This window comes from Benincasa hispida, chromosome 4, assembly GCF_009727055.1.
Source record: "Benincasa hispida cultivar B227 chromosome 4, ASM972705v1, whole genome shotgun sequence".
NCBI classification, from domain to species: Eukaryota; Viridiplantae; Streptophyta; class Magnoliopsida; order Cucurbitales; family Cucurbitaceae; genus Benincasa; species Benincasa hispida.
Window position 1 is genome coordinate 2,733,452 of NC_052352.1, and position 14,458 is coordinate 2,747,909.

General features: G+C 30.2%; 1 protein-coding gene across 1 annotated transcript; it reads right to left on the reverse strand.

Moving 5' to 3' along the window:
- Positions 1-6,224: 6,224 nt before the first annotated feature.
- On the reverse strand, positions 6,225-13,783 carry LOC120076005 (hippocampus abundant transcript 1 protein-like). The gene is made up of 14 exons (XM_039029778.1): positions 13,619-13,783; positions 13,432-13,543; positions 12,607-12,719; positions 10,223-10,345; positions 9,947-10,149; positions 9,276-9,351; positions 8,880-8,966; positions 8,653-8,733; positions 8,487-8,519; positions 8,286-8,339; positions 8,153-8,194; positions 7,219-7,297; positions 7,068-7,138; positions 6,225-6,437 (listed from the first exon to the last, which is right to left on the reverse strand). The coding sequence occupies exons 1-14, from the start codon at positions 13,781-13,783 to the stop codon at positions 6,363-6,365; spliced, it is 1,314 nt and encodes a 437-aa protein (XP_038885706.1). The 3' UTR covers positions 6,225-6,362.
- Positions 13,784-14,458: the final 675 nt, after the last annotated feature.

Here is a 14,458-nt window from a genome sequence, read left to right on the forward strand (position 1 = left end):
ATCGTAACCTGTGATAGACCGTTTGTGCTATTGGAGTTGGTCGTCAGAGTTTGTTGTCGAAGGTGGTTGTCAAAGCCCAGAGTTGGTAGCGTGAAAGTGGTTGTCGAAGTTGATCATCAAAGATGATTTTTGTCGGAATTTGCAGTTGGAGGTGGTTGTTGGAGCCTGAAGTTGGTTGCATGAAGATGGTATTGGAGTTGATTGCCAGATTTCTTCGTCGAAGGTGGTTGTTAGATCCTAAAGTTGGTCATTGCAGTTGGTCGCACGAAAGTGGTCGTTGAGTTAATCATCAGAGATGATTTTCGTTGGAGTTTGTTGTCAGAGGTGGTTGTCGGAGCCTAGATTTGGTCGCATAAAGGTGGTTGTCGGAGTTGATCATTGGGGTTGGTCGCATGAAGGTGGTTGTTGGAGTTGGTCGTGGGAGTTATCGTCGGGGAAGGTTGCCGAAACCAAGAGTTGATCCTGAAGTGTGGCAATACTAGTCGCTGATAGTGGTCGATGGGTGGAGCTACTGAAAACATTAGAAGAAAGGAGAACTTAGGTAGTTGGGGTGACACTACAACAAATAGGGCTTATGATAGCTTCTGGACATAGCCTTTTTAATAATAGGCTATGGAATCCTTAAAAAAGACGAAAATTTTTAAAAACTAAATTTGGGGGTGCGGAATATCCAGACAGAACCAAAGAGGATTTTGAGGAGAATTGAATTCCATATCCTAACATACCTTTAACATAATGCAGAAGAAAGGCAACTGTGAAGTGGATAATGTAGGGATTGGACATGAACTGACTGACAATATGAACCGCATAAGCTATATCTAGACGAGTTACTGTTAAATATATAAGGCTACTAATTAATTGTCTATACAGTGTTGGATCCTGGAGGGGAACACCATCAAAAGAGTCACCATCATAGAAACTATATTTGATCTCATTCAAATATTTATTTCCTCTCATTAAACTATAATGTATCAAATACATTATAACAATTATATCACGTATAATTGAAACAACTTAATTATATCATATATAATGACATTCCTCTATTAATTTGAACAATTCAAATTAATCCAAAAATTGATTCTCAATTAAGCCTATTGAGCTACCAAGGAGACCTCATAGACCTACAGCTTAAAGCTCCAACATTACATGAGTAATTAATTAAACTCTTTAATTAAATTATTTACCATCCGTTAACTGTCAGGCACTCCACTAAAAATTGACAGTTACACTCTTCGCACTACAGATATATTTTTGTGTCCATTGGATATAACCAATCAACATTACGATGACCCTTCACAGATGGCTTGTAAGTACAGCTAGGCCAAATTACCGTTTTGTCCTTGTAGTGACATGTAACTCCTTATACCACTGATCCCTCTAATGAACAATAGATCATAGTCCAACTATGACTAAACCCCTCTCGGGTCAGGAAAGGGTATGGCGCCACATTGTTCAAGACCTGGAATCAGCCTTTAAGGGGACAATTTATCTATTTACACCTACCTCGAGGAAGGATTGAATTCCATCTTATGTAGCTGTATTCCCAGCTCCCCAATCAGACAAATCCCCAAAATGGTAGACTTGTTGAGTCGGCGATCTGGCCGCTCTCACCCATACAAATCAAAGAACCGCCCTTATAAGCAAGAATTCACAACTCACTCAGGATTCAGGTCATGTTACCTATGGTCATCCTGGTGAAATGTGAGTCTCTATTATGAACGACGTTATATAATGAGACTAAACATTTCGTGGTCCGATCTTATATAGACTCTTTTGTATAGAATATCCCCACTCACATGTCTATACATGAATGATCAGCATCAGATCATTTGTAGCACTTTTCGACAATTGTAACTCCTACAAAGCATACCACTCGTAGTATCACCAGGATAAGGTACCCAGCCCTATTCATATGCTACAGACCATTTAGGATATCATTTAAACATGATCCACCCGTATGTCTCTACATACATGTTTAAGTTATAAAGATAACCTTGAAGGAACTCTAATGAGGAAAACCTTGAGCGGAAGTGGATCAACCAAATTCCATAATTTATTGAATACAAAGTTTTACAGTAAACAAACAACTAAATGTGCATTTAATATAAATTATGGCATGTATTAAAAGAAAAAGGGTTTCAAGAATTTCACCTTTGAAGACCTTTTTCTTCACGAATTTCCCTCGAAAAATCATGAACAATTTGAAGACCTTCTTCAAAAAAATCATGGAACAGAACCAAATATTACCACAATAGAAACCTTGGTATTCTTAGTGTGAGTACCCAGGAGTGGTGGGCTCTGACTATTTTGGTTAAGAGGGAAAGGTTAAGGTGGAGGAGGAAGAAGATTGAGAACTCTTACAAGAACACAAATTCACAGAACACTTGACAGTGTTTAGGATTTAGGGTTTTGGATGTGAGACACGGACCCAGATCGGGGATCGAGGGTCGAGTTTTGGATCAGGAATCAGAGATCAAAGGTCAAGTTATGGATCGAAAATCGGGGATCAAGGGTCGAGTTCTTCACAATGGCTTCAGATGTGTTGGACAGGAGATCTGGATCGGGGGGCAGGGGGGAAGGGGGGAGGAGGCTATTTTCACTGACACAGGTCGGTTCTTCTTTACGCCGATTAGAGGATCTGGTTAGTTCTTCTTCACACTGGACAGAGGATCTGGGTGGATGACACTGGTGCGATGATCAGACGGCAGCGATGATAGAGAACAAGAGGAAGAAGAAACCAGGTAACAAAGCTCTGATACCATGTAGAATACAAGATCTGAATGGATGATTTTCTGTATGCCTCTATTGATCAATTGTACAGGTATAAATATCCTAGTACAACACTAAAAATAGCTAACAAGAATCCCCTGACAAAGCTCAACTATCTAACAAAAGGAGACTTGACTTTGCAACCTGAAAATTCTAACAAAAGTAGTTTACAATTTAACGTCTTCAACATAAAGATACAAGAAACTAAGAGATTTGTTTCTTCTTCTTCTTCTTTTATTTTATTTTTTTATATTTTTTTAAACCATTTAACATTTTAACCAAATAAAATCTAGTTTCAGAATAAAATTTGACTAGTGGGCAAGTACACATCATCATTTAACAACCCAGTCAACAAACCTTTAAGTTAAGTAACAGTCAAATGGATCTAGGGACCATTTAGAACCATTATTCAAATTTCAACAACATTAATGCCTATTATAAAACCTTAGAGACCAAATAAACACCTACTTAAAACTTGGAGGGACCAAAAGTATTTTTTGTCTTTTTTGTATTTTATCCAAAATTAAATTTTCATCTGATCAAATTTAGAATCTAATAGGCTTCGGCAATTTAAAAAATGAAAATGTTCTAAACTTTTGATACCATTTAAAGTATACAACCAATAACAAAATTCAGTGCCCAAAATTGTTATTTAATATTATAATAAATACATCTAGCCTAAATCTTATTCCATTCTTACATTTTTGTGGTTTGTCCTGTTTTTTTCGTGTCTAAATTTTAAAATACTTATTTTAATTACTATTTACTTAAACCATTTTTATTCCTAAAACTTTCATAATTTTTATTTTAGTTCCTATGTCGATATTGATCTAATTGTTTTTCAGAAAAAAGAAATATTTACCTAATACTTGGTGTTAACCAATAATGTGGCTTAGAACTTTTGATGCATGCTTACAAGCCCTCTTCCCTGGGTCTCTGAAACCATTATTATTATAGATGCATGTTTCCTTTTTATCCTGATGTTTGTTTTTGTAACGAATTTTTTAGTGTCTTAAAATATTTAAGTGTTATTTTGATAAATTGGGGTTAAAATTTTAATTTAGAGGCAAGGTTATTGATTAAAAGATATTTAATTTAATTTAATTTAAGGAAAAATTTGATTAATTTATTGGAGGGAAATTGTGGTTGGAGAACGAAATTGGATCATTTTATTTGATTAAGGATTAAAGATTTTAAAAGATTTGGAGATTTGAATTTTTGAAAAAATTTAAATTGAATTTGGATTTAAAAAAGGATATATATATATATAAAGAAACTGAAAAGAATTAGGATTTTGGAAATGGAAAGGAAATTGGAATTTAGGAGGGAAAATGAATTTGGAATTTAAGGGAGAAAAGGAAAAGGAATTGTGTGTGTGTATATATATATATATAGGCCTTGAGAAGCATGCAAAAAAGTAAGGAAAAATACATTTAATGGCCAAAACAAGATCTCCAATTCAAATAATAACCATTTTTTAAAAATTCATTGATTTATGACCAAAACTTAATATGGAGGGCTCATCTCTCTATTCAAAGTTCCAATTTGCCTTTCCCAAATCCCAAGGTCCTAACAATTACGGTTCGAATTTGACTTAGTGCCCTAGTTTATTGTACACCCCACTCGCTTTAGGACAAGTGGGAGATTGTTGGGATGATGTCCTAAACTCTCGTGTCTTGTAGTTTGTAAACACGGTTTTGAACAAACGCTTGTGGTGTATAATATATGATATTTTCTTCGCTTATTGTCTTTGAAAATTGGATGTTTTATTTGTTTTACTACAAACCAATAAACTAAAATCTCTAATTGTCAGTCATTATGTAACTTAGTGTATAATATATGATATTTTCTTCGCTTATTGTCTTTGAACATTGAATATTTTATTTGTTTTACTACAAACCAATAAACTAAAATCTTTGATTGTCATTATGTAACTTAAGCATGTATGTGGAGAATGAAATAATAAACTCAAGATCCCTGTCAGCTTTCCAAACAATTGTTGCAAGGGCATGTATTGATTCGCGGTAATAGGCGAAAATACATATTTCAATCATAATGGAATAATATATATACACGCAATCTATATATAATGAATTATTCTAGTCATTTAATAAAAACAATGTGTAGGACATGCAATAAATGTAGGCTACAATTGTTGAAATATCACAATCATGTCAAGTGAGGAAATTATTTTAAATGATAAAATTGTTGAAAATATTTATAAATAATAGTAAAATATCACACTATAGCTGCAATAAACTGCAGTAAACTATTATCTGTGTCTATCATTAACACAAATAAATACAAATAGTAGTATATCGCAGTCTATTCGTGGTCTATCGTAGATAGACAACAAAATTTTGTCATATTTGTAAATATTTTGATTTATTTTCCTATATTTGAAAACATACCTAAATGAAACCCCTAAAATATTTTAAATTAAAAGAAACCGTTTAAGAAAATATATAATATTTGTTTTGATAAATCTACAAAAATAATTACTATTGATAGTTTTTTATCTACTCTTTTCTGGAAAAGATTAGCCTCTAATCTTCCTTTTATATATTTATGTTTGAGAGCTGTTTTTAAATAAAAGAAATTAGTCAAATTATTTATAAATATAATAAAATATCACTATTTATTAATGACAAATAATGATAAACATGAATAGACATCTATTACAGGATCTATCAAATTATCACTATCTATTACTGATAGACAACAACTTTTGCTATATTTGAAAATGTTTATACAAGTTCTATCATTTAAAACAATCACCCTTTATATTTTGTATTTTCTTGCATGAAAATTATCATTATTATTTAACTATTTTGGTAAAAACTTTATCATTATTATTTAACTATTTTGGTAAAAACTTTATCATTATTATTTAACTATTTTGGTAAAAACTAACTCCAAATTTAAGATTTATTAAAAATACACTATCTATTATTTTCAAATATAAAAAAGCAAACCAAAATATTTACAAATATAACAAAATTTTATTGTCTATCTGCGATACACCGTGATAAACTACTATATATGTCTATATGTATCATGATAGACATAGATAGTAGTATCACGATCTATCGCAGATAAACGGTGATATTTTTCTATTATTTGTAAATATTTACAATAATTTTATCATAATTACCTAAACCAAAATGAAATTTTATCCTTTTATTTTAAAATTTTAACTCACGAGGATTGAAAAAATGATGTATTTGATTTTCCATTACCTAGCAACGAGAAAGTTGATCGACATTTTAATTAGGAAAAAAAAAAAATCTTCTTTTTCCCTCTCAATCGGTTCTCGCTCACCATACTCAGTTACTCAACCACACCTCGCTCTACTCCCTCGCTTTAGGGAACTCTTTCGTTTTGAATGGAGAGAGATAAGTGCAAGCCAGTAGCCAATGGAGGAGTGGAAAATGGTGGAAAGGAGAAAGGAGAAAGGGAGAGAGGAAAAATAAATCTGGGGAAATAATATTCTTGTCCCAGAAATACAAAATTTTTCTAAAATAAAGCAACCTAGTATTTATACTTAGTTAACGTTAAAAACAAAAATATGAGCAGGGGTAGAACAAAAACTATGCTTCCACATGGCTACTACTGATGTCCTCGACAGGAGCTTTAATCAGGATACTTTGGACAAATGCTATCATCTGCCACAAAATAAAGGAAAATTCTTACAAAAATATTTTTTTTTTATCTTTAAAAAGGCCCCAAAATAAAACATGTCCATCAAATCCAACCAAGTGTAACCATTTCGCATGTACTAAAAAAGGAAAAATTACACAAACCATCTATGGATTATGAAGTTATAATTATATTCATGAACTTTTAATTTGATCCATTAACTCCTATTTTGTTATTTGTTTAATTCAAAGTTTAGGAGTTCAATTATAACAAACCACATAGTTTAGGAGCTATTAATCAAATTACAAATTTAGGAATGCAATTGCAATCATAGTTTAAAGGTGGTTTGTACAATTTTCTCATGATTAAATTATCATTTTAACCACTATTATATTGGATGATTTTAAAAATGCTGTATATTTCTTATAGTTTAAGTTTAGTTATATCTTTGCGAGCATCATCATCAATACCGCCATCACTATATGTAACATAGTAAGAAGTTGACTCTTAACGTAGAAAGCAAGGGCCTTTTGGAAATTTAACATCAGTTAAAACCAAATTGAAATCAAAATACGAAAATAGAAATTTAAAGCTAAATCCATCCAGCAGAGCAACTATAGGGGCATTGGTTAATGGAGTGGAAAAAAGAGTCTTACCACAAAAGATCCAGCGCACATGATGCTAAATCCAGGGAAATAAAATGGGGCGTTTTCAGAGAGAAACAAAGCTGAAAATACCAAAACTCTGTTAGTGTTGTCATCTCTGGCTATTGCATTGCATAATACACATCAAATTTAAGCAAGTTACCTGTTAAAGGAGAAAATATTAATGGAGAAAAAGCACTGGAAAATGAAGATATGCCTGAAAGGCACCCTTGAGCCTTACCCTGATAATCAACCAAACCCAGTAATGTTTTTATGCTAACAACAAAAATCAAGTTCATAATGGGATTCTTAAAAAAAATCCGGTTACATATTTTGATTTGGTTACAACAAAAATGATATTTTGCTAAAATCTAGTTACATATTTTGATATTGTAAATTGAATATGTATTGTAATTATTTGGTTTTTAGTTTTTGTTTTTAAAAATTAAGCCTATAAATATTACTTCTACCTCTAATTTTTTTAATTTATTATCTACTTTTTACAAATGATTTAAAAAATCAAGCCAAATTTTAAAAACTAAAAAAAAAAGTAGCTTTTAAACTTGATTTTGTTTTTGGAATTTGGCTACAAATTCAACTACTTAAGAAAATGCAAACCATGGTAAGAAATTGGGAGAAAATAGGCTTAATTTTTACAAATAAAAAACAAAAAACACAAAATAGTTACCAGACGGGGCCTTAGTTATTAGCTATTTCGTTCAAGGCTATAAAAAGCCAAAGTTAAGTTATATATTGTATTTGAAAGCTTGTGACACGTCTATCATTTAGAGTTTTATAGACTTGTTGCTATTGGTTCAATCCATTTTAATCCACCAAAACTAGCCAGAGTTTCTTCTTTGTTTCTCACCTAAACTTAAAGACATGTTCTTTTTTGAAGCTGGGGTATATGATCTGGCTATTTATTTTGATTTAGTAGATTTGTTTAGTTAAGTTGTTAATTCATAAACACAATTGCACAAAAATTGCAACATTACTTTTAGTAAGATAAAAGATAATTGCCAACATTAAAAAACTACTGAAATAAAATAACCAATGAACTGCTTTGAGACTATATGTTAAAGTTGTTGAAAACTAACCTGCTCGCTTGCATCAACTTGCTTCGACACTATGCTTTGCAACTGTGAATTAAAAATGAGAAATAAAATAAGTTCAATCAAATTATCAATCGAGAATAATAAACTTTAAATCATAAAGAAGTTTGATACTCACGCAAGGACGCCAAAAGATAAATAAAATGGAAAGCATTCCAGCAACATAAACAACCTGATTGATTTACAACAAAATAGAGTGAGCCATTTCATGACATGATGTAATTTATGAAGCAGATAGGAAACTCAAATATATAAAATAGTGAACCAAATTTATTAAAAATAATTAAACTGCATTTCCAAATTAGTTGCAAAGAAGTACCCAATCAGCCCAAGCAAAGCTGTAAAGAAACGTCTGCATTCAAAAACATTGAAACAAATTTAAGCATCCATTAGTAATCTTCAAATTTCTTAACATGAAATTGGATTATTAGAATAAGATTCACAATTATTACGTCTAGAAACAAGAAGAACGTTAGGGAGCTTACCTGAATGCAGAAGACAAAGAGCCCAATTGAGAGCATCTTGTTCTCTCCTAGAAGTGGAACCAAGATGGGGATTAAAAGTAGCTGCAATTATTCGTTTAATGGTAAGAACACACATGTGGAAAAGAAATGGATGGTGTCCTATCACCACCACATTAAGGTAGTAATTCTTTTTAACATATTCTAAACATAAATATTGATCTAGAGTAAAATAAAATAGTATGACTTGCCTGTGAAATAGTCGATGCAACCCCAAAAATCAACATCAAATTAGCAAACCCATCCTTGTTAAATTGAAATTTGGCTTTTAAATAGTACTGCAGTATCAAACATAGGTCAGCATAACAATTGTTAACCCAAGCTGCTCAATTTAAATCTCATAGGCACACTTGAGTCTGTTAAGGATGTAAAATTTATAATTGAGCCAAACAGAAGTTAACAATATGAGTAAGATGAGGGTGATCACCAACGGCTAAAACTTTCTATATAAAAGTAAACCAAACAAGTTTAATGAAATGATAACTAAAAGTTTCCCATAGAAAATTGAGATGCATTTAAGCTATTGGTAAAAAAATCATCAAAACAAAAACTGACCCAAAATTAGTTCCTTGGACTAAAAGACTGACCAGTATAGAAGCACGAAGACCTTCATCAGCGAGATTGCTAAAAAATGCAACAACGGCGAGTTGTAAAAATGTCAAGCTGCAAATAATATGTACACAAGTAAGAGGATTGAAAGTTTAAGGAGAAATTTAACATGTTCCTAAATTAAAACATCTTTCAATCCTGCTCTTATTCAAAGAAAATCTACAAGGCGTCACAAAACAACATGACACGAAGAAAGTTTAAAAACATTGTTGACAGAGGTAAGAAAAACGAGTAATTATACTTTCAATCTCTAGGATTTGAACTTAGATTCTATTACGTCCATAGATTTTCAAAACTACATTTTCAGCCCTTGAATTTTAAACATAGTTTCTATTTGAACCTTGAAGTTTCAAAAGTGAAGTGTTTGATCCAAAGTTTGAGTTTGTTTGAAATCAACTTTACTCATAGCAGAATTCAACTTTTAATTTGGTCACTAACATATGTTGACTAGGCTACAGAGTTTGAGTTGGATTCTTCTTTCATTCTTATACTCATAAACTAATTACAAACCAATTTCAAATTTCAAGTTGCAATTAGCAATCAAATTCAAATATCAGATCAAACATGTTGTGTTATTTAAAAAAAAATGTAAAATAGAAGGATCAAATAGAAACTAAATTGAAGACAAGATGGTTAATTGAACACATACCTAGTCCTCAACAGGGAAAAAAGGTCCTTCACTGAAGGCAATGTGGTAGTATTTTTTTCTTTTTTGGGTGAAACTCGGTCCAAAGAAACAGATTCTACACTCTCTCCGGACAATAGGGGAGTAGAAAGATTACAATCGGTGACAGAATTAGTAAGAAAAATCCTCATATACACCGTCGCCGCAGCCGCCGTGGAAGCCGCTACCTGTTGAAGAAGAGGATCGATCTGTTCAACACTGAGTACAAATGAAATTTCAGAGAGAGAAAGAAGAGTGTACCTTAAAAGTGGATGAAATGGAGAGAAAACGAGCACAAAGAGTCCCGCAGAAGGAAGCAGAAGATCCAATGGCGGATAGCAATCCGAATGCAACAGCTCGCTGGTGCTCCAATACATTATCGGCCTGTAATTGCAGAGATAAATCCAAAATAACGAGTGAATGGCCATGGCGTCGAACAAGGGTTTTGGGTGTTAGTGTTGAAGTAGCAAAATGCAACTGTTAAAACGGACAGGAGAAAGCGTTGAGGTGGATGGAGGCTTTTGACGTACACGTTGCATTTATTTTCTTTTAGTACATTTGGGATAGCAGGGTTGAAATCATGGACCTATTCCGTAATTTAGGATGCAACATTCTGATTTTTAAGAAGAAGGTAATTATGCTTTAGATAACAAAAATAGGTGCAATTTAGGATACATAAGTGTTTTAAAAAATAATAATTAAAATTTAGTCTCATTGTGTTAAGAAGATTCAAATTTAGTGTCTAATAGGTCTATAAATTTTAAAAATTAAAGGTTGTTAAGCTTTTTAATTTTGTATTAAAATTAAATTCACAAATTTATTATATACAAAATTTAAAGTATAGGTCCTACCATTTTGTTTTTAGCTTTTAGTTTTTGAAAATTAAGTGTACTTCTTCCTTACTATGGTTATTATCTTTCTTTAAATAAAGCAGTTGAATTTTTAACCGAATTCCAAAACATAAAGATAAATTTTTTAAAAAAAAATAAATATCTCGTTTAATAACTATTTCGTTATTTGTTTTTAATTTTTGGAAATCAAGTTTATTTCGTCGTAATTTCTTACACTGATTTGCATTGCATCTTTCTTAAAAAGAGTTTAATTTTTAGTCGAATTCCAAAAACAAAAAAAAAAATTAAAATAGTTTTCGAATTTTGACTTGATTTTTGAAATCATTGTTAAAAAGTACACAAGTACATAACAAATTACGAAATTTAGAGGTGAGAGGAGTGTTAATAAGTTGAATTTTAAAAAGCTAAAGACAAGAAAACCACATTAGGCCTTAATCTTCAAAACTTGTACTTAATATTTAAGAACATTGCTAGAAAGTAGATAACAAAGCAAAGCAATTTAAAGGTGAAATGAGTGTTTATAGATTTACTTTTCAAAATCTAAAAATAAAAACTTAAATGGTTACCAAACGGGATTCAATGATTTTTTAAAAATAGTTGCACATGTCAAGGACTTATTATATACAAATCAATTTTTTTTTCTTTGCAAAGATATTGTAATTAAAATGTAGGGTGGGAGAATCCAACTTTATACCACGAGATTGATAATATGAACACTATACTAATTGAGTTACGCTCTTACTGGCTACAAATTTAAAAATTCATAGACATATTTGATACTCTTTAAAGTACACTAACATATGAAACACACATAAAAGTTGTTAAATTGAACTTGATTTAGTATATTGACATGCATTCTATCCCTAGAGGTCAGAACTTCAATCTCCACTCCCGTAATTTTTGTATTAAAAAAACAAATAAGAATTCAATGCCCAAACTTATTGTTTATTATTACAATACATACATCTGATCTAAATTCTATTTTGATTTTTAAACTTTTAAGGTTTGTCCTATTTTTCATGTCTAAATTTTAAAGTATCTATTTTAATTATTTAAAAAAAACATTTTGCTTTATAATAATTTTCAATTATGAATAATAAAACTAATAAACTAATCGAAGATAAGTCCCAGTGATATGATAATTTATAATCAATATATTAGGGAAAAATTTTCAAAATAGAAATTATAAAAAATATAATCAATAAATAAAAATAAAAAGTCAAAAGTTGTGTTTGATTAATTTCGAGGAGAGATCATTCTGTTTTATTTATCAAAAAATAGAATCACGAGTTAAATTAGCAGCAAACAGAATTAAAAAAAAAAAAAAAAAAAAAAAGGAAGGAAAAGAAAACTTCAACATGCTTTAAAATAAGAAACTCCAAAAACAAATGGATTTTATTTTAGATTAAAATATTATTTGAGTCTCTATAATTTCAGATTAATATGATTTTATAATCTAAATTTAGTCCGGCTTACTTTTTCATAATCTTAAATTTAGTTCCTATTATAGTTTATCACTGATTTCCATTTTTTTTTATAATTTATTAATATTTTTACTATAAATTTTCAAAATATATTTTCATATTATATTTATTGCGCGAAATTAAAATTATTATTATTATTATTTAATAAATTTTGATAAAAATATAACATTGAGGGACTAAATTTAAGCTTAATTGAAAGTACATTGACCAATTTCAAACAAAATCCACAATATAGAGACAAAAATGATATTTTAATCTTTATATTAAGAGAATAAAATCGAAATCCACAAATGTGGCAAAACTTTCTTACCGCATATGCAACAGCTAAGCACTGAACGCTCCCATCACAAATTGTACTCGTTATACACTTCAACACAAAATAAACAAAGAACAAATCTCTCGACCTCCCATATGCTAATATTCCTGCAATCAAACCAAGAATTTAACTTTTTAAAATTTTTTAATTAATGTTGTTTGATAATCAATTGATTTTTAAGTTTTGTTTTCTTGAAAATTGTACTAGTTTTCTCCCTTTTCATTTACCATGTTTTTCATTCCCATTAAGAAAATATTTGAATTCTCGATTAAGTTTAAAATAAGTTTTTAAAAGCTTTTTTTTTAGTTTTCAAAATGTTTTTAACTTTCCATTTGAAATTTGGGCTTATTTTCTCCTAATTTTTTTACCTTAGATTTTAATTACTTTGAGAAAACATTTGAATTATAATTCAAAATATAAAAACAAAAAACACTTTTCATAACTATTTTTTTAACTCAAAAATTTTGGTAGAAATTTTGACAATATAACATATAAATTTTGGAGGTGAAAATACAATTTAAAAACTTAATTTTAAAAAACAAAATATTTAATTACCAAATGGGCCTAACAATCAAGGTTGGCTTTGGAAAATTGAACTTGCTTTCTTACAACATTCTTACAATAGTATAAATTTAAAAAACAAAAAATTACTTTAAAAAAAAAAAAAAAAAAACTTGATTTGATTCTTAAAAATATGTAGTAGATATAAAAAAAATTAATAAGTGAAATTAGTATTTATAAGTTTAAGTTTTCAAAAATAAAATGATTATCAATACCAAAAATCATTTAAAAAAAAAAAAAGAAGAAGAAGAAACCAACCAATGGGAATTACGGTGAGAACCATGGGAATAGTAAGTAGAGTCTTCCTTCCCAAACTATCAGAGAGGTTTCCAAGCAATGGCATCAAAAGCAATGCTCCAAGCCCCGTCACCTACATACCTCTCAAACCATGGAACTCGTTTAGATTCTTCAATATAAAACTGTCGGTCACATTGTAGGAACTTACGATTTGTTGAAACCCCGTGAAGTAAATGGCGAGAGAGCACTCGTCTCGACCCGGACAGAGAGCGGACACGGTGACGTCTGTAATGGCTGGAATGACCATCATGGTTGCAAAAGTGTATAGAAATACCGTCACCAACAAATGGCTTAGCTTCCAAATTTCTTCCATTCTTCTCTAATTGTCTTTTTTCTCTGTCTTTCTCTTTGTTCTCTTATCAGTTTTGACTGCAACAAAGCCGACCCCTCCTATCTATGCCCAATCAATTATTGTTTATTGCATAAACCACCCACATGTTTTTTATTTTAACACAAAAGAACAAAAATGAAATAAAATTTGCTTCTATACAAGTCCACATCCCTATAGATAAATTTTAAAATATCAATTTTAGTCCTATAATTTTAATTTTGTTTTATTGGTGAAGTTTGATGTTTTTTTTTTTTTTTAAATTTAGTCTTTCGAAGGACTTTTGTTATGAGAAGTCCTTCAATTGAGGTTAATTTTCAATTAAATTAGTTAAATAATTTTATTATTTGTTATGTAAGACAAAATACTGTATAAAGACGATGCTAATAGAAACCAGATTTTTTAAAGAAAAATAATCGATAACAAGTTAATAGTAAAAATTAATACTAAAAAGCTAAAATGAGCTTAGTTAAGTGACATTGATCTTTTTCCCTAGAATTCGAAATTTGATCCTCCACCTCTATAGTTATTGAACTAAAAATTAAATAAATAATAATAAAAAAAAAGCTAATTTTAAGAATCATCGAAGGTACTTGAGATAAAATTGGACAATAAAAAATATAAAAACCAAAATAACGAATTCTAAGTATATAAAGAGAT